Source organism: Heteronotia binoei, chromosome 11 (genome assembly GCF_032191835.1).
Source record: "Heteronotia binoei isolate CCM8104 ecotype False Entrance Well chromosome 11, APGP_CSIRO_Hbin_v1, whole genome shotgun sequence".
In the NCBI taxonomy this organism is placed as follows: Eukaryota; Metazoa; Chordata; class Lepidosauria; order Squamata; family Gekkonidae; genus Heteronotia; species Heteronotia binoei.
In genome coordinates this window covers 63,126,782-63,154,718 of record NC_083233.1, presented here as the reverse complement: position 1 = coordinate 63,154,718, position 27,937 = coordinate 63,126,782, and the positions used below count along the sequence as shown (strand labels likewise).

At 44.8% G+C, this 27,937-nt stretch overlaps 1 protein-coding gene across 1 annotated transcript in view; it reads left to right on the top strand.

The window, feature by feature from the left end:
- The window catches only part of PPIL2 (peptidylprolyl isomerase like 2), a 122,830-nt gene that overhangs the window by 31,548 nt on the left and 63,345 nt on the right, over window positions 1–27,937 (top strand). The window contains exons 6-12 of the mRNA XM_060249625.1: window positions 2,257–2,308; window positions 5,506–5,597; window positions 9,076–9,165; window positions 19,250–19,325; window positions 20,649–20,809; window positions 22,572–22,647; window positions 26,088–26,194. Coding sequence (XP_060105608.1) covers window positions 2,257–2,308; window positions 5,506–5,597; window positions 9,076–9,165; window positions 19,250–19,325; window positions 20,649–20,809; window positions 22,572–22,647; window positions 26,088–26,194 — 654 coding nt within the window. The remainder of the gene's footprint in view (window positions 1–2,256; window positions 2,309–5,505; window positions 5,598–9,075; window positions 9,166–19,249; window positions 19,326–20,648; window positions 20,810–22,571; window positions 22,648–26,087; window positions 26,195–27,937) is intronic.

Sequence of the window (27,937 nt, the reverse complement as noted above, 5' to 3'; positions counted from 1 at the left end):
TGTATTAAAAAATCATGCAGTGTGAAGGGAGGGGAAGGGAGAGACGGTGATACTCCTTCAAAGGCAGATTCTTGACATCGGGCCTTGATAGACACGCAACTTCCCAGCTTCTTCTGCTCCAGTAAGCAAGTCATCTGATGTGTTCCCCACAAGTTGGGAGCAGAGTGAGAGAGGGTCACTATGGCAAGGGTAGACATGTGTCCAGTTTGTGGTGCTCAGGGACTGCTCAGAGCAGTAGGATCTCTTCCAGCATCTCAGGGGTCTGCCGTCTTGTTTCCCTCCCCCTTTCTCCATGCCCAGACCAGGCTTCGGAGGACTGTGTTGTTCCAGTCATGTTCAAGCCAAAAAGAGAAATGGTGGTTATTTTAGCATGTGAATTAATGAGTCTAATTGCAGTTATAATTTGCTCGCTCTATACCCTTCCAGAAGCAATCCCTTATGGAGTTGTCACTTTCAATCAGAGTTGCCAGTCGTCATAGTAATGCTTTTGCTGTGAGTCTCGCCTCTCTGCTTTTCACGCAAGGCCCTTTTCCTAAAAAAAAAGACACAACCAGGGCTGTGGCAAGCTTGAAATAAAGCTGTTCTGTGCGTCGATCGCATTTGTCTTAGCTGAGCAAGGAAGGCCCCCCCTGTTTTCAACTTTAGCCCAAAAGGATCCACCTAAACAAATGAAAGCATTCAGTTATAGCTGGGGAAAGTATTATTTCCCCTCTGAAGAATTTTATTTATTTTAGTTGACTTATATTCCTCCCTTTCCCGCAAGCTGGCTCAGAGCGGAGAACAACATAATTTGAACCACAATCATTGCATACCTTTTAAAACCATTAAAACAACATAGAAAAAAATCATTAAAACAATAATATGGCAGCATAGACGGCAGTTCCAGTTGGGTACGCTCAGCGTATCCATGTAGCTGTAGGCCTGAAGTTAAGTAGAAATATGGTATTACCAGAGTTAAAAACAAAAAAAGCTTTGTTGTCTTAAATGTCATAAAGTGTTCATGGAATTAAATGAGAGAGAAGGTTATAATGAAGCGGGAGAATCCCAATATTTCACTTATTTGTTTAGAAAATGTTTGTGCCTGGTCGATGGAACCGATAAATTGGGTGGGGGGACCCAATAAAAATCATAACAACATGAGAAGTATCAATACTAAAGCAACTGAGGGTCATGGCAGTGGAATGATCAACAGGGAGATGCTTGGGAGGAAAGAGAAGGCAGGGGGCAATGGAGGAACTTTCTGCTGAGTAAACTATGAATGAGTTACTGGACAGGGAGATTGAGAACTAATCATGAGTTGAGTTGTGGAGGTCTAGAGCACAGAGAAGGTCTGTTTGGATGGAAGAGCAACCTCTGACTTGCATGTGACCATAGTCCTTCAGGTCCCTGAGGGCTCCTTATACTCAACTAGACATGGAAGAAGAATCCAGAGAGTATTGTAAAAACTGGTAAAACCAGGAGCGTTTGTGTACAAAGTGCCGTCAATTTGCAGCCAACTTAATGGCGACCCTGTGGGGTTTTCAAGGAAAGGGACAGAGGTGGTTTGCCATTGGCTTCTTCTGCACAGCAACCCTGGAATTCCATGGCGGTCTCCCATCCAAATATTAGACAGGGCCCATCCTGCTTAGTTTTTGAGACCTGATGAGATCAGGGTAGCCTGAGCCATCCAGGTCAAGGCAAGCTCAGAGAACCCTGACCATTTTCAAAAAAGGATGCTTATTACAAAACCTTCATTGCACAAGACTTGGAAACAATGGCTGTGTGTTTGGGAAGAAAGGAACATATGAATTTGTATTGTGGATTTGGGTCCCACCAAAAGGTGGCTCTCAAGCGGGAGCAAGACGTTTTTTGCTACCCTGTGTGAGTCCACAGATTTTTGTGCCACGGGAAGCAGAAAACCTGCAAGATGGAATGTCCCACTGCATACACAATCCATGCGCTATTTACTGTGGTTGAATGCTTTTGTTCCTGGCTGCTTCCCCAATGTTAACCTGCAGAGGTAATTAAAGTTCTTTTTCCAAGCAACTGCTTGATCTTCCGCAAGAATTCCTGCTTCCCACATTGAAAACCATGGCCTTTGACTACATTCTTATGTCTTGGAGTATAGATTGGGGGGCCGATTGTATCTATGTGTAGAAAGCAGCTGCCCTGTTCACTCTGAGTCACTTCATGCCACGGTTGCTTTTTAAAAATATCTCTTTGGGGTCAGTGCCAAGGATGACGATGACTAACTGCTGTGTTTGTTTACCCCTGCAGAAACTGGATGCCAAATCTCTTATCAAACTGAACTTCGCTAAAAACAGTGATGGTGAGTTGGCACGGCAATGCGCCTGAAGGCTGTGCTCTTTAACGGCACGGTGCTTGTTGCTGTGCAGAAAACTTAAGAGCATCATGGTGGAGAATCCCATGTGGTTTAGAACTGAACTGAGAATTGGGCAGGAAGAAGAAGAAGATATTGGATTTATATCCCGCCCTATACTCTGAATCTCAGAGTGGTTTAGAATCTCCTCCCCCTACAAAAGACACCCTGTGAGGTAGGTGGGGCTAAGAGAGCTCTTACAGAAGCTGCCCTTTCAAGGGCAACTCTTGTGGTAGCTATGACTGACCCAAGGCCATTCCAACACATGCAAGTGGAGGAGTGGGGAATCAAATCTGGACCTCCCAGATAAGAGTCCACGCACTTAACCACTACACCAAGCTGGAATGAGATGGAGACTTTTCTCCCCTAAGGTGGAGTAGATCAGAAGGGCTGTAGGAGCCCAGGTCATCAGATCATTGTGAGTCTTCCCAGTGGCCTTAATGACCAGTCCACCCCTGCTTGTTCTGATCCGTTTAGAACTAAATGGGATTATATACGTTTTAGTGCTGTCGTTAATACTCAGTCTTACATGTATGACTTTCTGAACTCAGAAGTAGATCTGAAAAGACTTTTGCCTTGGTTTTAACTTAAATTTTACACAAACAATGAAGAGTTCGATATATTACATTTTGGGGATTTTTGTTGTTAATTGACGTTTGGTTATGTAGTTATAAGATATTTCAATGTTTGGTTATCATTTGAACCTCCCACCGCTCAGACCCAATCCAAACATCACTTGAAAGTAAATTACATGACTTGCTGAGGTCCATGAGCCTTGAGGATGAGCAGGGCCCCCAGAATTTTGGATCCTTGAATTTTGTCCCTCCTTGACCCCACTCCTAACAGGCCTGCAAACTCAGACAAAACCCAAGTGATTTCACAGTTTCCTGTACATACCCCAAGACAGGGAGCTGATCAAATAATAATCTACTTCAGTTCCCTCCCCCCCCTTTTTTTTTCCAAAATCATTCTATAAATTTTCTTATACCCTTGCCTTTATTGCCTTGTTTACCTATGAAATGTCTTCTGGGAAATTTACAACTCAGTTCCATCCAAAGCCAGTTTGTTTTATTGAAAAGTGCACAATCAGATTTAAGAAAATACTGTTTGTCTGGATGGAATGCAGAATATTCTCCAGCCTCATGCAGGTCAAACAACATTTTTGGGGTAATTTTTGTTTCAAACAAAGTCATGACTACACTTGAACCTCTAGAATAAATTACTTCCTAAGCAACTTGCCAGAGGGCAGTTCTTATCTTTCCCTTCTGCTTTCCTTTCTGCTCAGGCCTAGTTATATGAAATTAATTCCCTTTTCCTTGTAATTTGTTAGACTGAGATAGGGCTCTTTATCTTCATCTTGTATGAAGACTCTTGTCATATGCAGAATTAGTTTTACCATGTTTGTCCATGCATTAGTAACCTTGAGGCTTGACTACTGTTATGCACTGTATATAGGTCTGCCCTTGAAGACAATTTAAAAGCTTCCACTGGTACAGAATGCAGCTGCCTGCCTCATGGTCTGATTTGGGGCGCTAATAACACATTCAAGCCTCTGTTACAACCAACTGGCTACTAACCTACTTTCAATTCAGGATGTCATTATTAAACCTTTAAAGCTTGTTTCAGCTTGGGACTCACATACCTGAAGAACCACCTTTCTCCATATGCAGTCATATTCCCCTCAAGATTAGTTCCACACTGCCTTTATTAGTGATCCCTTCCTACTACAGAGTCCTATGTGCTGCTTTGGGGAACAGGACCTTTTTGGTGGTTGCGCCAGCCTTATAGAATCCTGTGGAGGTTAGGCAAACATCTTTGCTATTCATGTTTGTTTTTAATGAATAGATTAGTTTCCTTCGTCTTATTGAGACTCAGAAGTGGATTACTTGTTGTAAAACGATACAGTCATATAGATTTGAGTGTGCTGTAGCAGCTAAGAGCATTGGACCATGATTAGAGAGACCCAGGTTCAACTCTCTGCTTGCTGGGTGAGCTTGGGCCAGTCACATACCCTCAGCCTAACCTGCCTCACAAGAAGGTTGTGAGGATAAAATGGAGGAGAGGAGAATGATGTAAGCTGCTTTGTGTTCCCAATGAGGAGAAAGGTGGAACTAAAAAAAGAAGTAAATGTAACATGAGAAATCTGATAAGCAATGCAAAAGGAATTGGCATTACAAGAATTAGAGGAAGGGGGGGGGGGGAAATCAGACATAATATGTTGAGCAGTGCAGAAAATGAAATGACAAAAAATGAAAAGAATGCTGCAGGAGCAGGATAATGCATACAATAAACAGATAATGCATACCACATGCAGTCCTGTAATATTACATCACCCCCCTCCATTGGTCTTGGCATGTGCTTCTGAACTACTGTGTTTTTGGTAGCAATGTTTTGTAGCAAAGTTTTGTACTTTGCTGTTTGGTTCCCAATCGTGGCACAGAAGAGACTTCATGGCTGCATTCAGAAGAGACTTCTGCTTGCGTGGGGAAGAGGAGTGCTTTTCAGCACTTTCTCCTTCCCATTGTGCATCCATACTTTGGCTTCCACCTACTTCCAAGGGTTCATCAAACCTCTTGGTTTAGTGTAGTGGTTAAATGCATCTGGGAGAGCTGGGTTTGATTCCCCACTCTTCCACATGCACCTGCTGATGCTATCTTGGTTCAGCCACAAGTTCTCTCAAAACTGTTCTGCTCAAGAGCAATTCTGGGAGAGCTCTCTCAGCTCCACCCACCTCACACTTCCTTTGGGTAGCGGAGGGTATAAGCCCAATCTCTTCCTCCTCTTCCTTGAAAGCCTCTCGCGTCAGCAGAAGGCTTCTCATGCCAAAGCATGGCCATCGTTGGCAGCCTTTATCTTTCTGAGTTTGGGCGTTGCTTTCTAAAACGCGATGCTTCTCCATCGCTGCAAAAAAAAAAATCAAAAACATGGAAAACACCTCTTTACAAAGCCCTTCGAATCAGTCGACAGAAATTGCTCTCCAGTTGGCCTCCTGGTGCTCATTTTTAAAGATTTTTCTATTGCAAATACTGAAGTTAGTAATTTTAGTGGGGGTTTATCGTGAGGATAAGATGAGATGCAAATCTTATTGATCAGCAATCTAATAGTAATGTTTCTTCCTCTTTTTTTCCCTTCCCCCCCTAAATCAGGCAAGTACCACTGTCCAATCCTCTTCACAGTGTTCACCAATAACTCGCACATAGTGGCTATCAAGACAACAGGCAATGTGTTTGCATATGAGGTGAGATCTATTGTAAATTCCTTTGGCATCCTTTGTCCTGATCCAGTCAGGCGCTGTCTGTGCACAGTCGCTGCTGCTTAAGAAGGAGGCTGCTGCATGTGTGGTATTCTTTGCTCCCATATTTGTGTTTTTGGAACTCTCTCACCCTACCACATTTCATAGTTCCAACACACACTATCCTCCGCCTGTTAGCATAGACAGAGCTTAGAGAGTTGTGCTACAGCCTGGGAGACGCAGGTTGAAATCCCCACCTTGTTATGGAAGCTCCTCCAGGTGACGTTGGGCCAGTCACTTACTCTCAGTTTAACCTACCGTCTCTGCCATGAGGCAAACTTGGCAATTGCCTAGGGTGTTGGCCTTCTGGGGGTGCTAAATTGAGTGTCCCCCATGTGACTCAGTGACATTATCGGGGTGGGGGGGTGGGGACCAGAACTTAGCCTTGTCTAGGGTGCAAGGCAGTCTAGGACTGACCTTGCTCACATAGGTGAGGGTAAAATGGAGGAGAGGGAGCCATGTATGACACTTATAAGAACATAAGAGAAGCCAGGTCAGATCAGACCAATGGCCCATCCAGTCCAACACTCTGTGTCACACAGTGGCCAAAAACCCCCCAAGTCCCATCAGGTCCACCAGTGGGGCCAGGACTCTAGAAGCCCTCCCACTGTTGCCTCCCAAGCATCAAGAATACAGAGCATCACTGCCCCAGACAGAGAGTTCCAACAACTCGTAAGTTCCTTGGAGGAATGACAGGGTAAAAACATGCTAAATAGATAAGCGTATGCCCCCCCCCATTAGGAATCAGTCCCCAAAGTAAAAGATGATTGTCAGAAAAGTATGTCTACGATGTCTGAGACCAGCCAAAATCCAAGCATGTAATTATAGCTGTTAAAATGAGAAGAACTCAGCTGTGGTGATATATACATGCTAAGGGGGGAAAAACTTTTTTAAAAGATTGCTTTGCTCTCATGTCATCGTTCGGGATGGCGATTCTTTGTTTCTAATGTGACTCTATTATTTATCACATTTCTATCCTGACGTTTTCAGGCAGCGTCGGTTCCCAAGGCAGCTCAGGGGAATAACAAAAATCAATGCACATGATGTTTGAATGCAGTGAAAATGTCTCATGGGGGGGGCAGGCGGTCCGTAGCTGGATCCGGGCATGAAGCCTCTGCCCTCCCTCTGTGAGCCCTGTCGATTGCAGGTAGAAGCATGCTGCTTGTTGAGAACAGAACATGATGTTTATTATGTTGTTATTGCGGCAAATGGCAAGCTCATGCTCGTTCATGCCATGGCCCTGTTCCAGTGGATCCTTCATGCTGAGATGTTTGCTCCTTTGGCATGGATTGTGGATGCTTCACAGCATCCTCCTGATCCTTTGGCGAATCGTTCTTGGGAATCATTGTTGGCCGAAAAGCGGGATATAAATGAACAATGCACAAGTTATGTTTTCACTTGGAAATTTAACCCTCCTGTGTAAAATACACACTTGAAAGTAATCCAGTGTTGCCTGTTGAAGTTTTAAACAAACAGCCTTACTTCAAAATGCTCTGGAACAAAGTTGGTAGTCTGGTAGCACCTTTAAGATCAACAAAGTTTTATTCAGAATGTCAGCTTTCGTATGCATTTTTATATTCTGAATAAGACCTCGTTGGCCTTAGATGTGCTATTGGACTCCAACTTTGATCTGTTGCTTCAGAGTCCCAGGGGTGGTCAAACAAGCCAATAGAACAATTGTCAGATATTTGAGATCCTCAAGACATTAGGTGTTTGAGAGCCACAGAGAGAGTGAGGGAGGGAGAGGTGGAAATAAAACAACTTTAAATGCATTCTCCAAAGCCACCGGCTGGCTTGGTTTGGAGAAGTGTTTTAAAGAGAGAAATGCCATCTCCTGGCCAGCCAGTGAGGTGGTGGAAGCTTCCAGAGCCACATAATATGTGTGAGAGAGCCACATATGGCTCCCAAGCCACAGTTTGGCCACCCCTCTTTCAGACCAACACGGCTGCCTAGTATATTCTTCAGAATGCTCTGTCACTTCTTCAGCACACTGGTCCTGAAGGTACAAGCAGCTCCCCTGAATACAGTGGGACCTCTTTTCCAAATAAATGTGTTTTGGATTAACAGTCAAGGCTCCTGAACTGAACCTTCCCTTCTCTTCTAAAACTAAGGCCTGGTTTGCACACAGAAGAGGATGAGGTAGGAGAACAGGCTGCTCCATTTCACACTGTCGAAAAGGACTTTGAATGAACGCTATGGCATCACACGCCCACTGAACTCCCTCCCCAAACCCCTCCCTTCCCAAGACTCCACCCCCAAATCTCCAGGAATTTTCCAGCCCAGAGCTGGCAACCCACAGGAATATAATTTAACAACTAAATTAGGACACTTATTTATCAAAAACATATCCTGCCTTTCCTAGTGGTTAGAGACAGTGGTTGTTAAAAAATATTTTTAGTTAACAGCAAAGATAAAATAGCAAGCCCCAAAATTCTCATATGTGAGAGACATATATGAAGTATACCTCTCATGTGAGTAAGATTAGTGCAAATAAAACATACAAAGCAGACAACTAATAAATACATTTGATCCAATGATTTAATTTTTATAATTAAAATTCAGAACGCAAACCTAGTCAAGAGGCATCAGAAGTTTAGCATGAATGTTTGAAGCGACTGAAATATACTAGACAGCAGCCTCCATTACCCTGTCAGAGAGAAAGAACATAAGAGAAGCCATGTTGGATCAGGCCAGTGGCCCATCCAGTCCAACACTCTGTGTCACACAGTGGCCAAAAAACCCAGGTGCCATCAGGAGCTCCATCAGTGGGGCCAGGATACTAGAAGCCCTCCCACTGCCCCCCCCCCACAAGCACCAAGAATACAGAGCATTACTATTTCAGACAGAGAGTTCCATCTATACCTTGCGGCTAATAGCCACTGGTGGACCTCTGCTTTGACTTCCCCATCCTCCTTTGCCTGCTGTGCTAATTTTCCATTTGCAGGGAGTTTTTAGCACAGAGGAGCATTCCAAAATGCGATCCTTCACCTGCAGTGAAGCACTCTGTTCTACCATCTCTCGTTTCATGGATGTACGAACCAGACTAAGGCCTAAAACCCATGTTGCTTGAATGTGTGCCATGTTCTTCCCCTGTTTATCTCTCACCTCCATTTCTTCCCTTCCCTTTGATGTCTCCCTTGCATTAAAATTTAGACTCTATGTTCCTCCCGGCAAAATCGTTTTGACTTCTGTAAAAGTCATGCACACTATTAGCACATTATTATAAATAATAATGCGCCTGGCTATCAGTTCAGGATTCAACTACCTACTGTGTTCCAGACGTTAGTATTTCCACTGTTTTTCTTGTGCCTGAGGATTGTAAAGAAAAGATGTTTATGCACTGAGTATTAGCCTGGCACATCTTTTGGATTGTACATTCCTCTTTCTATATCTCGTCTTGCTCACGCATTCTTGTTTTCTTCAGGCAGTTGAGCAGCTGAACATAAAAACGAAAAGCTACAAGGACCTCCTAACAGACGAACCTTTTACTAGGCAAGATATTATCACATTGCAGGTGAGCATTGGTTTTGGTGCATTATTTCCCTTCTTCTACACTAAACGTAGCTTTCCTCTGGCTACCTGTAAATGTGCCATAGAGAACCTCAACAAATCTGGCAGGAAGCCATGGAAGGAAAGGAGAATAAGGAAGCTCTGCTCTCCTTTTTGAAGATAATAAATCTTTACTGACTCAAGCAAACAAGAAACTTGCAACACATGTGGGGTGGGTGGGCGGTCAACCGATTTTCTCCAGGGAATGTCATCTGCATACAGAAACATGTTTCTGCAGGTAGATCTGCTGTGCTTCCAGAATAGGGGCACACATTCCTGTATACATAATCCAGAGTCTATCTCCATAGGAGTTACTATCTCCTTCCCCAAATATTAGGCATGGCTGTGTGTACACAGCTTTCATCTCTGGGCCTTCAAAGCAATCCAGTGACCAGAAGACCTGAGTTACAAGGTGAGAAGCCTCTGCATCAAATCTCTTCTCCCTCTCCCAAAATACTTCTACCTCCACATTCAGAGACACTAAGCCAGTGAATCCCAGAGCCGAGAGGCAACATCAGGGAAAGGCCTCAACCTCTATGCCTGGTGTTGGCCATCCAGAGGAACCAATCAGCCACTGTATGAGACAGGACGTTGGACTAGATGGACTATTAGTCTGAGCCAGCAGGGCTCTTCGTATGTTCTCTGCTGCAGGGGGTTCAGAGTGAGGTGTCTTTCTCTTCTTCAGTGGAATCAGTGGGTGTACTGAATGTATATTAGGGCCCCGTGGCACAGAGTGGTAAGTGGTAAAGCTGCAGTACTGCAGTCCAAACTCGCTGCTCACGACCTGAGTTTGATCCTGGCAGAAGCTGGGTTCAAGTAGCCGGCTCAAGGTTGACTCATCCTTCCATTCTTCCGAAGTTGGTAAAATGAGTACCCAGCTTGCTGGGGGGAAAGTGTAGATGACCGGGGAAGGCAATGGCAAACCACACCGTAAAAAGTCTGCCGTGAAAACGTTGTGATGCGACGTCACCCCAGAGTTGGAAACGACTGGTGCTTGCACAGGGGACTACCTTTTTACTGAATGTATGTCTGAAAAGCAAGGGCCAATTAAATCAAAGCTTAAATCAGTCAGTTTGGTGCAGTGGTTAAGTGTGTGAACTCTTATCTGGGAGAACTGGGTTTGATTCCCCACTCCTCCACTTGCACCTGCTGGAATGGCCTTGGGTCAGCCATAGGGCTGGCAGAGGTTGTCCTTGAAAGGTGTCTGTTGTGGGGGGGAGAAGATATAGGAGACTGTAAGTTGCTTTGAGTCTCTGCTTCAGAGAGAAGGACGGGGTATAAAACTGCAGTTCTTCTTCTAAATCAAGACAAGATGCTGTGGGTTGAAAATATTGTCCTTTAAGAAGTTAGCCTGTTCTGGATGGGGTTGCACCTCCTTTGAAAGAGCAGATGTGCAGTGTGGAGATGGTATTAGATCTGTGTTTGGAGGTGAAGGTCTCTGCTTTATCATACCTTGTATTTTCCATCATCTTTCAGTGACCAGCTGTGGCCTTCCTTCGAGAAGAGGGATTGGCCCTCAGCCTTGTGCAGGCAACCTATCCACATGTTGACTCACTGAGCAGGAGGGACAGTGGGCAAAAGCGTCCTGGCCTCTTCCCTGCTCTTCTTAACCATCACCAGTTTATCTGCACAGTGCGAACACCCCAAGGAAATGCCTGTGCTTACATCTCCTGCCCATGATCAGTGATGCCCAGTCTTGTTGGTCACAGAGAGGGGAGTAAGCCCGGGCACTTTTCCATGTGTTCACGCCATGTGGACAACTCAGCAATCATTTGTGAGCAGGGCCAACTCACTCGTGCCCTCCTTCCCTCTTTGCATGGGGAATCAACATGCAGATGGGTCATCTGCACAGGGCACAGTGGCATTACTGTTTTATCCAGGGGTGAAATTCTGGCAGGAGCTCCTTTGCATATTAGGCCACACACCCCTGATGTAGCCAATTCTCCAAGAGCTTACCAAAAAAGAGCCTTGTAAGCTCTTGGAGGATTGGCTACATCAGGAGGGTGTGTGGCCTAATATGCAAAGAAGCTCTTGCCAGAATTCCACCCCTGGTTGTATCAAAGTTTATATATTCTGGGACCTCACTACTAGGCACTGTCAATCTGTGGTTATTCCCAGAGAATTTTACCAGTAAGTCTCAACACTTACGCAGACAGAAGTGCATATTAAATTCCATTTTAAAAGGCTCTTAAAAGGCCATTTTAAAAGGCTCTTCACTACCGTCAGATGAACGTGGGAAGCTGCCTTTTACTGAGTTAGGTCATTGATCCATCTCACTTAGCATTGTCTGCTTCTGACCAGCAGCACCTCTCCGGGGCCTCAGGCAGAGAACCCCTGCTATCCAAGATCCTTTTCAATGGGGGGGTGGCAAGGACAGATCTTTTGCAAATGAGAGGCTTGCATGTGAGAATCTAAACCTGCAATGGCTTAGAGTACTGTGATTGGCATTAACACACACCTGCTGCAGAAGGCTGTTTTTCTTTTGTTTCTGGGTGGATTTATTTGGTCTCCTCCTGCTCCAGTTTTCCCTGGTCATGAAAGCACATTTTCATTTACCTAAATTAGGTTGTTTGCCAGTATACATAAATTCAGAAAGATTTGCATGCATGGCCTTGCAGCAGCAGAGATAACAAACATGCACAAAGCTCATGGCTTTTTTTTTTCTTTTTGCCTTGAATGGTTAAACCTCCTTTCATGTATTCCTTTAGGGCTAACTGAATAATCCATTAATGCATAGTCTTTAACATCTGTCACGGGGAGAAAAAGCCTCCTTATTAGCATTATATAATGGAGTGGCTCTTTGTTGCAAGGATGGGGAGACCAAGGGGAGTGATAAAACTAGCTGCTTCTCTTGGGTTCAGTTGTGAGGATTTGCAGAATCGTGGGTTGGATCCAGTTGACTTTTTGTTGTTGTTGATTCAAGAAGGAAGAGGGACCCTCATTTGATTCTAAATAATCTATGCTGGGCATCTTGGGTTCTGCATGAACAAAAAGCCATGCAGGACAAGATGGCACTGAGTAGATCAGGCGCAATCACTCCTTGCACATTAGTGGGAAAGCCAACCCATACGGTTGCAAAATGCTCTTGAGCCAACTTCTCCAGGCCCTTGTAATGGCAGATTTTCCAGGTCCATGTTGGCCAGGTCAGTGGGACTGTGGCTCAATGATAGGACTTGATAGGACTCAATGTGAACTTGTGGCTCTCCTGACAAAAATATGTAATCTTTCATTAAAATCTGCCTTTATTCCTGATGTCACCGCCATCTTTAAAAAGGGTTCCAGGAAATTACAGGCCAGTCATTCTGACGTCAATACTGGAAAAGCTGGTCGAAACTGTTATTAAAGAGGGAATTAGTCAGCATATTTATGAACAAAAGCTGTTGAGGAAGACTCGGCATAGGTTCTATAAGGGAAGATTTGTCTCACTAACCAGTTAGAGTTCTTTGAGGGGGTAAGCAAATATATGGACAAGGGGGACCCAATAGATGTTGTTTACCTTGACTTTCAGAAAGCTTTTGATAAAGTTCCTCATCAAAGGCTCCTAAGTAAGCTCAACAGTCATGGGGTAAAAGGACAAGTCTTCTTGTGGATCAAAAACTGGCTAATTAATAGGAAACAGAGTGAATATAAATGGGCAATTTTCACAGTGGAGAGTAGTAAGCAGTGGGGTACCACAGGACTCAGTACTGGGTCTGATGCTTTTTAACTTGTTCATTAATGATTTAGAGTTGGGAGTAAGCAGTGAAGTGGCTAAGTTTGCGGATGACACTAAATTGTTCTGGCTGATGAAAACCAGGGAGGACTGTGAGGCACTCCAAAGGAATCTGTTGAGGGTGGGCAAGTGGGTGTCAACATGGCATATGAGGTTCAACGTGACCAGACACAAAGTAATGCACATTGGAGTCAAAAATCCTAAATATAAATATATGTTAATGGGGTATGAACTGGCGGAGACTGACCAAGAGAGAGGACGTGGACTTGATAGGGCTTGTGAACTTGTGGAAAGTTGGTGGAAAGTGAATGGAACCATCAATAGCTTTGGAAAGCCCTGTTCGTAGGGTTGCCAGGTCCAACTCAATAAATATCTGGGGGCTTTGGGGGTGGAGCCAGGAGCAAGGGTGTGACAAATTTGATTCAACTCCAAAGACAGTCCTGGCAATCACATTTAAAGACCAACCAAGTTTTATGCTGGGTATAAGCTTTCATTTGCAGAAAGCTTATACCCAGAATAAAACTTGGTTGGTCTTAAAGGTGCCACTGGACTCAAACTTGGTTCTGCTGCTTCAGACCAACATGGCTACCTTCCTGAATCTATCTGAGGTCTTTAGTTATGCTTTTATAGGTATCTCTAAGTCTGTTAGATGATTGAATCTGGTGTTCAGTATCTTAACCTTTGCTAGACATTGAATTTGCAAAGAATGGGAAGACTTTTCTCTCTCTTTGATTGGCAAGACAATGTTGCCATCTCCTTATAGGCTGGGAAATTTTGAAGATTCATTTATTCTGAAAGGCTTTTGGCAGTATGTAATAATGTTTTATTTTTGGGGCTGGAGTTTTAGATTGCATTGTATTTTTACTCTGATTTTTATGTATTCGTATTCATAACTGATTGCCGTATATGGTGTTTTATGTGCATTGCTTAATGGAAAAGCGGGATATATGTTTTGAAAAATCAATAATAATTCTCTCATGCTCAGAGCAACAGAAATACTGCTAAAATTACAGCCCATGGTGAATTTCACAAAATTAGCTTATCTTGTAAGGAAAATACTTATTAATAAGATACGGAGGAGAGAAGCAATTTGTCACGTATTGGAACTGGTGAGCAGCATACCAAACAACTTCTGTCAGATTCTGTGCTATGAGATCACATATTGCATTTTTTTTTTGTTTTCTGTGATTACTTTTTGTTTTCTGTGATTACACAAAACTTTTAAAAACTGCAGGAAAATCTCATTGGGTGTAAAAGATAAAGGAATGGCTTATTAAGCCAGAATTGGAAAACAATATGTAACAGCACTTTTTTGCTGTTATTGTAGAGCGGGACATACAGCAGAATATGACGCAGTGTTGATCCAACCAGCCATTCATTTAAGGGATCTTTGCTGCCTTCCGCCTCCCACGGCAGCCCTCTTCACCTTTGGAAAAGTTACTAGTGGGGGACCCTCTGGAATGACATAGGATGCTACACAGGGTTGCGTCAAAAAGAGGAAATCAGAAATTGCACTCCCTAATCCTGAACAAGCATTTCCACAAGTGGAATTAGGTTGCATAAGAATTAGGTTGACGATATCAGATGGGGCAATACAGTTAGGGGGGAAAGCAGGTCCTTTTCTGTACTAAAGTCCTACCTGGGGAGACATTGCCCCTGTTTTTGTTTTTCATCTTAGAGTTGATAATGCTTTTAGGGTTCCCAGCTCCGGGTTGGGAAATTCCTGGAGATTTGGAGGTGGAGCTTGGAGAGGGCAATGACCTGAGTGGGATATAATGCCATAAAGTCTTCCTCCAGAGCAGCCATATTCTCCATGGGAGATCATTTCCAGGCCTCACCTAGAGGTCGGCAGACCTAACTCCATATAAAACCGTTTCATGCTTTGAAATATACCAGAGATGCTGAGTCTTTGATGGGGGATAGGGCACTAGTGCTATTTCTTCCATCCTAGCTCGCAGCAAGGTATCAAACTAAATACTGGGAGTTCTGCTGCAATTGGAACTGAAGGGGGGTTTTCTTTGTAAGTAGCAGCAATGTTGGGACATGGGACAGCTTTAAACCTTCCTCCCTGTACTTTTCTCCCCATGCTAGAACAGTCCCATGGAACTGTTGTTCTGGCTGTTAGATTAAATTTACAGACCTTATGTTTGTTTACCTGTGCCTTTGTCCCGTTGGGCAAATTCCCAGTTGAGGTAGGGCTAAGCCTCTCTTGCATTATGATCCCAGTCCAAAGAATTCCTCTGTGTAATTGGTGCTTAGCCCCAAAAAAGAGAGCGAGCAAGAGAAAGAGAGCACTTGAGGCCAGTTCCAACATCTTGTTTAGGTAGGCCCTGGATCTGTTTCTGATGTGCTGAAGTGGGACTGCTCAAGATCAGAAGACGATTTTACCATTTCTCCAAATGCTTTCCCTCGGGTTTATTTATTGGGAGGGAGGGAGGGGGAAATTCTACCCCATTTGGCTCCTGTACACAGATTTCCTGTTCTGCGGAATAAAAGGCCATTTTCTTCGGCCAAATCTTGTGGGCTGCCTCCCACTTTCTTTTTTTTCCAAGCAGGGGCTGGAAGACAAAAGAAAATAATTAAAATGAGGGAGAAAAAAAGAGAGGAGAAAACAAGGAAGCCAATGGATTGCCTTCAGCAGGCCGACTCACAGTGCTTGACTTCATAAACGTGCCTCGGCTTTACTGCCAGCAATAAAACTAAAGATTTATTCACCAGTGGAAGCAAACAATTTCAGGGATGAATGAAAGACATAATTATATCATTTAATGAGAGACGGAGCTATTGGCTCTCTGTAGTGAGTTAGTGGCAGTGGAATATTGGACGGTTTCTTATCTCAACTCACAATGTTGCATTCATCTAGGATTATACAATTTCCATCCGTATTGACGTATTAGACAGCTCTCCAAATGTTACTCATAGACCCCCGGCCATTGTATGTGTTTCCCGCTACATTTTTAGACTCTTTCCCCCTCCTTAAAAAAAAACTCTCTAAAAAAATATTCATTTGGGAACCCTGTCACTTCAAGTTTCAAGGAACTCAAAGTAGGTTACCTTGGAATAAAATGGGATTTTAAAAATAGAAGCAGCCACTAGGACATGCAAAATGAGTATATAGTATTGAGGAGGAGGAGCAGCAGCAGCAGTAGTAGTAGGTGGTGGTTGTAGTAGTTGTTGTTTTGAGAGAGGAGGTAGGGTTGCCAGCTTACAGTTGCTGGCTGGAGATCTCCTCAGACATTGTACCCCACTGAGGTCTCTCCCCTCAAACTCTTCCTTCCACAGGCTCCACTCCTCAAATCTCCAGGAATTTCAGAGTCCAGAGCAGTCAGCTAGGTCGACTGCATCATGGCTATGGAGGCAGCCCTTCTTCCCCCTTCCCAGGGCCTAACACAAGTCCTGTATTCTCTTAAGAAGATGGCCAGAAGAAGAGGTGGTTTTTATACCCTGCTTTTCTCTACCCTAAAGAGCCTCAAAGCAGCTTACAATTCCCTTCCTTTCTTCTCCCCACCACAGGCACCTTGTGAGGAATGTTCCCTCTAAGCTGTGGAGTCTTGTGAGCAAAAATTCTACTTTGTGAGCTACTGGCATTAAAGTTGGGAGCTACTGCATAATTTAGTTTGCTCTAGAGCCATTTTTCCTGAGCTGAGGCAAAAATGTGTGAGCTGGAGGCTAAAAAATTGTGAGCTAGTTCACACTAACTCAGAGGGAACACTGCTTGTGAGGTAGTTGGGGAGGAGAGAGGTCTGAGAGAACTGTGACTGGCCCAAGGTCACCAACCAGGTTTCAGGTAGAGAAGTGGGGAATCAAACCCAGTTCTCCAGATTAGAGTCTGCCGCTAGAGTCTGATGCTCTTAACCATGCCAGCTCTCCACAAGTCAGGAAGTTCACGCTGAAATCTTCTTCAGAGATGGCATCTAATGGCCGTGGACGATTTCATTTTGTTGTTTTGTTTTTTTCAAACTGTAAAACAGAAAGCCAGTGTATAAATACATAAAATGAAATGGTTGCCAAGAACAAGCAGGTTCTGTATGCATGGAAACAGCTTGCCTCATGTGGTTATGCTTCCAGGTCCAGTGCTGAGTACTTATTACAGGGCTGTAGGAGGAAACCCACCTGCATCTGGTATGTGTGGGTATTCTGGGTGGTTTGCTCCTGCGCAATGTGTGCACCCCCCAGAGAGATGAATCAGCACTCCCATCATTTATCACATGTTGGAAGGAGCAGCATCTCCCCTTCCCTTTCCCCAACAGCTGATCAGCCATTTCAGACCTGGTGAGCTAAGTTCGGTGGGGAGAGAGGAGGTGGGAGATCTCCACGCATACCAGGAGGTTCACAGCCAACTCCAGCCCATGAAGCATTCTGGTTCAGGACCCATATGACTATCAGTACCAGTATTCCCTCTAAGCTGAGTTAGTGTGAGCTAGCTCACAGGTTTTTTTTAGCTTCCAGCTCATACATTTTTATCTTAGCTCAGGAAGGGTGATCCCAGAGCAAACTAATTTATGCAGTAGGCAAATCACTCACTCGCAATCTTAACGCAAGTTGCTCATGAAGCAGAATTTTTGCTCGCAAGACTCCACAGCTTAGAGGGAGTATTGATCAGCACTGTCCTTCATTTTTAAAAAAGATTCATTCTAGCCAATGCTCCCTCTAAGCTGTGGAGTCTTGTGAGCAAAAATTCTGCTTCAGGAGCTACTGGCATTAAAGTTGGGAGCTCCTGCATGAGTTAGTTTGCCATTTTTTTCCGGAGCTAAGTCAAGAATGCGTGAGCCAGAGGCTAAAAGACTGGGAGCTAGCTCACACTAACTCAGCTTAGAGGGAACACTGATTCTCTAACATATGTTCTCATAGCTCACGGTTATCAACTTGTTTCCATTGTACGGCATAAATGGTAGGGGATGCTGCTCTGGGATTGAGCCTGGCTTCTCAAGTAAAAGGTCCTAGGCTGAATCTCTAGGAGGGGCTGGAAAAGACCATGCTTTGTCTGAGACCCTAAAGAGCTGCTGTTAACTCCAAAGAAAACAAAACTGAATGGACTACCATGGTATAACAAATATGTTCACCAGTTATAGAGTTGCCAGCTGGGATATTCCTGGAGAATTGGGGGTGGTGCCTGTGGAGGGCAGAGTTTGGGGAGGGGAGGAACCTCAGCAAGGACATGATGTCATACAGTCTGTCCTCCAAAGCTGCCATTCCCTTCTGGGGAACTGGTCTCTGTAGACTGCAGAACTATTACAGTTCTGGGAGAATGCTAGGTAAGGTTCCCAACACTGCCTGGGCAAATGTTGGGAGATTTTGGTGGCAGTGCCTGGGGAGCGTGACATTGGGAAGGATGTGATGTCACATCCAGGGGGGTGCTCGAGGGATTTCCCCTGATTGTTGTGGCAAAGACCATAAAGACTATGAGAAGTTCCTAGAGCAGGGGTGTCAAACATACAGCCCAGAAGCCAAATCAGGCCCCTAAAGGGCTCCTATCAGGCCCCAAGCAACTGACTACCTCTGCTTCCTTCTCCCTTTCTCTTGCTTCCTTCTGCATAGGCTTGCTCAATTGCACAGGAGCTTCAGACCAAAGCCTCTATTTCCTCCATTGGCTGAGGCTCCTCCCTTGGGGAGGAAGGGGGGAGAGTTAGCGCTTGCTTTGCCAGGCTCTCTCAGTTGCACAGCAGAGCTACTGAGCCAAGCTTCTCTTTCTTCTACTGGCTGAGGTTCCTCCCCTTCTTGGTCCCCTGGGGAAGGAAGGAAAGAGCCAGAGCTTCCTTTGCCCAGTTCACTGGATCCCATGGGAGAAATACAAAGAAAGCACCTTTAAGACCAACAAGTGCTAATGTTTTCAGTATGTTTTATTCTAAGAGGTTTTTTCCCCCTTGTGTTTGTGTCTTTTATAAAGTTTATATCTCTGCTACCTAATCTTAAATAGGTACACACATGGCCCGGCCCAACATGGGCCAGCCAGCAAGGTTTTCTTTATGTCAGATCCGGCCCTCATAACAAATGAGTTTGACATCTCTGTCCTAGAGTGTCATCATTGAGACCATTTTTTCCCTCCTGTTCCTTAGTTTCTCAAAGCCAGGAGACTGAGGCTAGGGACAGGGAATTCTCCATTGGACCTGGGGATTCAGGAAGGCTAACTGCAGGCCCCACTTGGGGATTGGTAACTTAAGTTAAATGCACACTCTGTGTTTGGGTCTACCTATGGGTCATGGGTGCGAAATGTCTACCAAGAACTTGGGTTTGTACAACCTAACATTCTCCAAAGCTTGCTGGTATTTCAACCTTTACATACCATAACCTTTATACACTATTTGGACTCAATTTATTTGTTTGTATGTTTATTTAGGATCCAACCAACTTGGACAAATTTAACGTCTCCAGCTTTTTCCACGTTAAGAACAATTTGAAGGTGCTGGATCCAGGTAAGAAGGTTGCCAGCGATACAGCAAAACGTAGCCTGCTAATGGAAAGCAGAACAAACTTATGTCGGCAGTAGCATGTAAACCTTTGTGATGGCCAATTAAGAAGTCTCAAAGTAGCGAGAGAGCTTTTGAGGTCACCAGAATGCATCTTCAGGCGGGACATCAAATAAAGAGGGAGAGAAAGAAGTGGGGGGGGGGGGAGAGGTTGCTGGGTAAGGTGAAAAGCCTAAGTCTGCAATTCATGAGTTAAAGGTAGACTGGATAAGATATTATGCAGACAATTAGGATTATGGATAAGATATTAAGCAGACAATGAAGCCTGCTGGCGAGTTTAAACATTTGAGAAAAGTTAATGCCACCACAAAATGGCTGCTTTGGAGGCATTGCCAATCTTAAAATGGGTGCCAGGGCACATCAGGTGAATCACAGAATGGTAGGAGGATCTAAGCCAAGTGTCATCCTATGACAGAGTCAGCTGCTTCCAAATAGATTCTTACTGCAGATGAAAAGGCAATACTTCCTGGTCTCTTCTGAAGTATGTTCTACATTAGGATTGCCAGCCTCCAAGTGGAGCCTGGAGAACTCTCATAATTACAATTGATCTCCAGATGACAGAGATCAGTTCCCCTAAAAAAAAAAAAAAAGGCTGTTTTGGAGTGTGGGCTTACCCCTCCATGATCCCTCCCTTCCCCAAACCCATCACTCCCCAGGTGCCACCTCTAAATCCCTTAGGAATTGTCCCAGCCCAAAGTTGGCAACCCTGTCCTGCATTGATGAGTTGGATGAAAACTGGGAACAATTATTTGCTTTGGAAAAGAGAGACTGGTTGGTTTCCGTTTCCCAAAGGGAGGATTTGTACCCTGCTTGGCCGTTGGGAAGGGGCTGAGAGAGTTCAGAGAGAACTGTGACTGGTCCGTTTCCAAAAGAAAGGATTTGTGCCCTGCTTGACCACTGGGAAGGATTACCAAATGTAGATACCTAAGCAAGTTTGTGTCTACGGCTATGCTGAGGGAATGTGGTTTTGGGAAGTCTTCCTAGGATGGCCTCCATGCTTTGCTAATCAGTCAGCTGCTGAAGACAAGGCTGAAGCTCCCTATATTTTGCTATTCTTTTTGAGACTCTTTGGATTTCAACCCCTTTAAGATTGATATGTGGGGCAACGCTGGCCTGTTCAGAATGTACTTAACCTCCTTTTTTCCTGCTTTCAACGCTATTCCTTTGGAGTGGTGGTAGGGAGAAGCATAGATGTGGGGAACAAAATCGCTGGGCTTCCAAGAGGCCCATTCTCAGGAGCACTGCAATTATCTCAGTGTTATTTTGCAGATGAGGAAAAAGCAAAATCAGATCCGTCCTATTACCTGAAGAACACCAATGCCGAGACTCGAGAGACTTTGTCGGAGCTTTACAAAGAATTCAAAGGCGATGATGTCCTGGCAGCAACCATGAAGGCTCCTGAGAAGAAGAAAGTGGATAAGCTGAATGCGGTAAGTTGACCTGGCTGATTCTCTAACAGCCCGCTCTAAATGGGTATTGAGGAAGGCCAAAAGGCTGTTTTGGATAGAAGAGAGATGCTGAATGGCCCATCAGCAGGAAATCAGTCCAGCTAATCAGGAGCAACTTCACTGTTCCCTTATAGGGTTTGATTGGCGAGGCCTTGACCTGAGAGCTTGTCAGTGACTGGGCTCCTTTATGGGGGGGGGGGGGGAGGGATTAGATTTAAGACAGCTGTTGATGAGTTGGGTTTTTTATGAATTGTTTTTTTATATCCTGCTTTTCTGTACCTTAAGGAGTCTCAAAATGGCTTACAGTTGCCTTCCCTTCCTTCCCTCTCAACAGGCACATTGTGAGGTAGGTGGGGCTGGGAGAGTTCATGCAGAACTGTGACTGGTCCTGGCTTCACATGGAGGAGAAACAGGGAATCAAACCCAGTTCTCTAGATTAGAGTCTGCCACTCTTAACCACTACACCACGCTTGCTTCCCCCACCTTCAGATCTGTTCCTCAGAAAAGTGGGTTAACACTGAAGCCAGTGCTATATCTTGCCTTATGTAGGGGTAAATTCAGGGTCAGAGTTTGGGATTGGCATGATGAGTATCTGCCAAGACCGTTTAATGTCGACAGGAGCTTCTGAGAGAGGGCTTTTATCCACTGGCAGAGCTTTAATGAGCATGGAAGAGCTATGCAGTGCTCCCTGTTGCAAAAAGATGTATATGTGTGTCCACAAAGGGGCTATATACTAAATTGTGGGTGGGAGGAGGAACTGGAGGGCCCCTCCAAACCTGGATCTGGCCCTTGTGTAATTTTGGAATAAAACTATGAGTACAGACAAGTACTGGCCTCACTGTGAGTTTGAATGGTTTTGCTATACAGTGGGATCTCTAGAATTAAAAGGTGGTGGTTTTAGGTTTTCACGTTATTAGTGAAAGTAAAAAAAAAGCTACTTTTCAGAAGAAAAGTGGGTAAATGCTGTGTTCATGCTTTTTTTCACTATGTTGTCGAAGAACAAAATAGGAGTCAATTGCACCTTTAAGACCAACTTTTATGTGCTCTAAAGCTTACGTTCTGAATAAAACCAAGTTGGTCTTAAAGGTGCAATCGACTCCTATTTTGTTCTACTACTTCAGACCAATACTGCTGCCTACTTGGATCTATGTTGTCGAAGGCTTTCACAGCCGGAGTCCATTGGTTGTTGTAGATTTTCTGGGCTGTGTGGCCGTGGTCTTGGTATTGTGAGACCTGACGTTTCACCAGGAACTGTGACTGGCACCCTCAGAGGTGTAACCCAGAAAACTTCTGTTGATTTTATTACCTCTTCTGCGCTTTTCGTAGCTTTTGGCTTTTCTCAAGTGTCCTGTGTTTTAGTGCATCTTAAAGGAAATGCAAGTAGACACTGCTATACTTACCAACAACACATTTCTGCATTATTTATTTAAAATATTTACACTCTCCTCAGTTTTACGTTAAAACATGTTCAAGGAGGATGATAGCATAATTTGAAAACAATGCAAAAAGGAAGATAGTAAATTAGCAAAAGGAAAACCGTGTTGTTAAAAGGCCTTCTTGTTTGTGCCCCCCCCTCCTCTGTGGAATGCATTCCCGCGGCCATTTGCCTGGCGTTGAAAAGTTTTGGTGCCAGGTAAAACGTGCTTTCATTTTCCCAGACGTTCCATTGAGTGGCTGTTGCTTTGTGTAAGAGTCGACTCAATGTGTGTGGCAGTATTTTAAACACACTTTTGTTGTCCAACAGGCTCATTACTCCACGGGCAGAGTGAGTGCCTCCTTCACGTCCACAGCCATGGCACCAGAAACAAGGCACGAAGCAGGTACTGTCAGTTTTTCTACCTACCAACTTCTTCTTTTTCTTTAAAGAGTTGTGCTCCAGGATTGCTTTCCAGGAAAGGCGCACTTGCAGTTGCTTCACCAGCACAATGTTGTGCGCTTTTGGAAACAGTCAAAGCCAAGTGAAAGACAACTGGGAAAACTGAAAAATAAATAGACCTTTTTAAAAAGGGGAATGAGGTAGAAAAAGAAGGAAAATGGTGGTTGCTGCAGAACACCCCACTGACCCATGAACGCCATTTTGCTTTGCTTCCTCTGAGAGGCTGAGAGGCTTAGTGGCCATGCCAGGTCTCTGCCCAATGGTGGCCTGCTCTCCCAAGCCCACCTGACTCCTGGAAGGGTTGATCATTTCCAGGGGTGGAATTCTAGCAGGAGCTCCTTTGCATATTAGGCCACACCCCCTGATATAGCCAATCCTCCAAGAACTTACAAGGCTCTTTTTTGTAAGCTCTTGGAGGACTGGCTACACCAAGGGGGTGTGGCCTAATATGCATAGGAGCTCCTGCTAGAATTCCACCCCTGATCATTTCTCTCTGAGCATTTAATCTGCCACCAACAGGTTGATAAGAGTATTTCCCACAAAGAGGGCCCGCCCTCCTAGCACTCTGTCCGTGCTGCCATTTACAGGCTCCACCTGATGCCTGCATCTCCTGCTTTCGCTCCCACTAGCCTTTGTTGGGATGGCTTACCTCACTTGGGCACTCCTAGGGATCTAGGAGCCTGTTGACCAACCACCTCCTTTCCCCCCGGCATCCTTTTAGTGACATTGGTAATGAGTTAGAGTGGGTCTTATTGTGGTTACAAAGGACATACTGCAAGCATTTAAAATAAGAAGATATTTATTAAAAAAAAATGTCCACGTACGTACCCTGCACAGCAGTGGATTGAGCAAGATTACAAAGTTAAGGTGCATAAAGGAAATGCGTTGGCTAAACATACCCTGACTGAAGTATGGTTTCCAGATAGCGCGAAGTGATGGTATCACTTTACGCTGCTCAAACCTCACCTAGAGTATTATGTTGAGTTTTGGGCACCACAATTTAAGACAGATATAGACAAGTGTAACATGTCCAAAGGAGTACATTTCCCTCCATTTCCCTGGAATTCTTCAAGACTTGAACATATTACGGTAACAGCAAATTTTAATCAGTTCCAAAACATTCGTTGAAGGAGGACCAATTCATTTCCTAATGTTTAAAACTTATCTTTTCCTCTCTTTTTTTTTTTTTGCAGACCGATAAGTCAGCTAGTTGTGATAGCTATTCATGAATTGATGGCCCACGCTGTGATTTCCATTTTGCAAGTGCCGGTTGCTTGGCAACAAAAGAGCTTGAGAGAGAACTGCCAGCTGTTCCTCCTCAAGGGCCCCTGTCACTGGGATGCATCTTAGCACCAAGAGTTAGAATGGGAAGGTGTTAAATAGGACCTAAAACAAGACAAACAGATCTTCCCCAGAGGGGCAGTTGCTTTAGGTTGCCAGATCCTTCATGCTAGGGGAGCACTCTTTCAGCATTAAGAAGACTGGGTTCTCCCCACCCTACCCAAGTGCACAGGTGTTACAGATTAGTTATTGTGGCTGTGGGAGGAACTTCTGTGTCAAATCAGGCAATCTTGCCACAGAAGAAGATTATATTGGATTTATACCCCACTTTATACCATAGATTTATACCCCACCCTTCTCTCTGAATCAGAGTCTCAGAGTGGCTTGCAATCTCCTTTACCTTCCTCCCCCACAATAGATACCCTATGAGGTAGATGGGGCTGAGAGCTGTCTTCCAGAAGCTGCTTTTTCAACTTCCACAAGAGCTATGGCTGACCCAAGGCCATTCCAGCAGCTGCAAGTGGAGGAGTGGGGAATCAAACCCAGTTCTCCCAGATAAGAGTCTGTGCACTTAACCGCTACACCAAACTGGCTCTCGGAGTGGGTTCAGGGGTCCAGGTTGCCAAGAACAATCACAAAGTAAGCTTTTGCCTTTCCCCTCCCTGCTCAATGTCTATTTCATTGCCTGGCGCAACAGACTGATAAGTATACAACACTGACCCAGTGGGTGGGAAGTGGATCTTTTCTTCCTACTCATCCAGTAATCCAAGCCAACCAACAGGATGATGTGGGCTTTGAGAGCTGCACAATATGTGTGAAAGAGCCACATGTGGCTTCTAAGGCACAGTTTGGCCACCCCTGGAGTAGACAATACTGACTTTGATGGACCAAGGGTCTGACTCAGGGTAAGGCAGTTCCATGGGTTCATGTGAGAGCATCAGATTGCCCACAGTGTTCTGGAAACAGCAGAAGGCCTCCAGTAAAGGCAAGGTTACACCAAGGACCATTTCTGTCTTTAAATCACTTCTCCAAGACAGCCAGTGGTTTGGAGAATACAGTTAAAGTTGCTTTCTTTTCCTCCCCCATCTATTTGTTTTCCTTCCTTCCTCCGTCCCTCCCTTCTTCCTTCCCCTCAAACATCTGACATTCATGTCTTGCAGCTCTCAAATATCTGACATTTATTCTGTGTGGCTCTTGCGTAAAGCATGTTTGGCCACCCCTGCTCTATTCAGACTGGCAGCAGCTCTCCAAGGTCTCAGGCTGAGGTCTTTCATATGACCAGCTGTCAGATCTTTTAACCGGAGACGTTGGGGACTGAACCTGGGACCTTCTGCATGCCAAGCAGATGCTCGACCACTGAGCCACAGTCTCTCTCTTAATTCACAGTTACACTATGATTCAAAGAAGGGGTTGAAGAACTTATACACTGTGCAGGGTTGCCAACTGCCTGGAGAACAAATTCCTGTCTTTTTAACAGGAGCATAAATGGGATGTTATTTACCGGCAGATGTGATATGAACTAGGCCAAGAAGAGCTTCAGTTGCCCATTTTCAGGCATTAGGCCTCTATTAAAGGGACAGAGCATTTTTCTCCAGACCTCTTGTCAATCCTTGTAGGACTGAACCTTCTCCCCTCCCATTCTGCCTCCAGCAAAAGCTACCCATTTTGTAAAAAACAGGCCATTGCACAATATACAAATGAATATAAATGATTCAGAGGTAGCCGAGGCATTTAAAAACAACAACACAAACAGAAATTACTTTTAAACGTACTGTTGATCCTGCCGTTTAATAGGCGTCGCACACTGTGACTTTGTTTGAAGCTAATTCCCATAATTACTGGGAAATTACTGTGATTAGCATTACATTTTACCTGACCCTTCCAAAAACCCAGACTTGGGTCTGGTTAAAAATAGCTTTCCGAATAAAATGTGGATAAAAGAAAGCAGCCAAGCAGTCCTCATGTGAGAACTTGTAAGTCACCATCTGCGGAGGGTGAGGTCTCCGGGAGAATTTGTCATCTTTACAATCCATGTTCACAAACAACCGGCACAGATGAAAAGCAGACACGTTTGCTAACTCACCCATTGCTTTTTGTGGGCAGCTGCCATCGAGGATGACGTGGTGCGGTACCAGTACGTCAAGAAGAAAGGCTACATCCGCCTGCACACCAACAAAGGGGACCTCAATCTGGAGCTGCACTGTGACATGGTAGAGTATGGCCAGCAAGGCTGACCTCTCAGAGGCACCTCTGTCTCTCGTTTGCCTTAATTATGAACCCGCCAGGGCTTTTTTTGTAGCAGGAATTCCTTTGCATATTAGGCCACCCCCACTCTTCCAGTGTAGCCAATCCTCCTGGAGCTTAGTAGGCACTGTGCTAAGAGCCCTGTAAGGACTTAGAGGATTAGCTACATCGGAGGGGATGGGGCATGGCTGAATATGCAAAGGAGTTCCAGTTACCAAAAAAAAATTCCTGTGAACCACCTTTCAGCCATGGCAGCTGCCAAGGAGATTTACAAGGAAACTGAATTGGACTGCTTCACAATCAGAGTTGTAGAGTGTGTGCATTGTGGTCACAAAAGGAGGCCCTTGTGTAGGTGGGTGTAATAATTCCATAGCTCCCAGAACCTCAGACGGTTCAGATACTGGGACATAAGCAAGGCCTGGTCTGGGGCCTGCTGGGTCATCACCAGCCACAGCCAGCAACTGACAGAACAAGTGAAAAGTGAAACTTAAGCAAAGGTTGTTCCTTTCCCGCCATCTGGAGATCATTTGTAATTCAAGGAGATCTCCAGCCCCTGCCATTGAAGTTGGCAGCCCTACCACTTAGGCCTTTAAAGAAATGAGCAGGAAATCACAGGGTTTCCTTGTAACCAACAGCTGTAATCCAGTTGCTGAGCACGTTTCTCTGTGCATTTGAGCGCGTCTGGATTGTTAGCTGAAGAAGAACAATTATTTTAATGTTCCCAAATCCCTTCCACTTAACAGCGAGCACGTTCCAGAAATTAAGAAGGTCTTGAGGTTGCTTCTTACTACCTTCAAGCATCTTTCTGTTCTCTCTGTAGTCTGTAGCTAAAGAGAACGGTCCCCCGCCACTGCCTAAGTAACTTATGCAGGGCTTTTTTTAGTAGAAAAGGCCCAGCAGGAACTTATTTGCATATTAGGCCACACCCCCTGATGCCAAGCCCGCCAGAACTGCATTCGTGCTCAAAAAAAGCCCTGAACTTAAGGATGATAGGAGTGAACTTGCCGGGCAAAAGCTTGGATAAGCAGAACTGGGTGAGATAGATAGGCAGAATCTGAAGTACAATTGCACTGGAGGACACTAGTCTCCCCTGACATTTTGCCATTCTAAAGACAGGCTTTTTAAAAGCAAGCTGTAGGGGGCGTTTTTTGGAAAGTTCCTGAGTGAGGCAAATCAGTGTTCCATAGGTTGCCAATTCCCAGGGGTGGAATTCTAGCAGGAGCTACTTTGCATATTAGGTCACGCACCCCTGATGTAGCCAATCCTCCAAAAACTTACAAGGCTCTTTTTTGTAAGCTCTTGGAGGATTGGCTACAGCAGGCGTGTGTAGCCTAATATGCAAAGGAGCTCCCGCTAGAATTCCACCCCTGCCAATTCCCAAGGGTGGCCTAGAAAGTTCACAAAATTACGACTGATTTCCAGACTACAAAGATTGATTCCTCTGGAGAAAATGGCTGCTTTAGAGGGTGGGTTCTATGCTGGTATACTCAGCTGAGGAGTCTCCCTTCCATAGGCTGTCCCCGCAAATCTCCAGGAATTTTCCCAACCCAGGGCTGGCAACCCAGAGTGGGGCAGTGCATCCTCTGATTCCAACCCCCCTCCTGCTATCATAGAATTGCATTGTCCTCTGAGACCTTGGAAAAATCAGTACGGTTGGTTCTGGTGAGCTAATGTAGTGTAGCTTAAAATGTTGGCCTTCATGGGGAGAA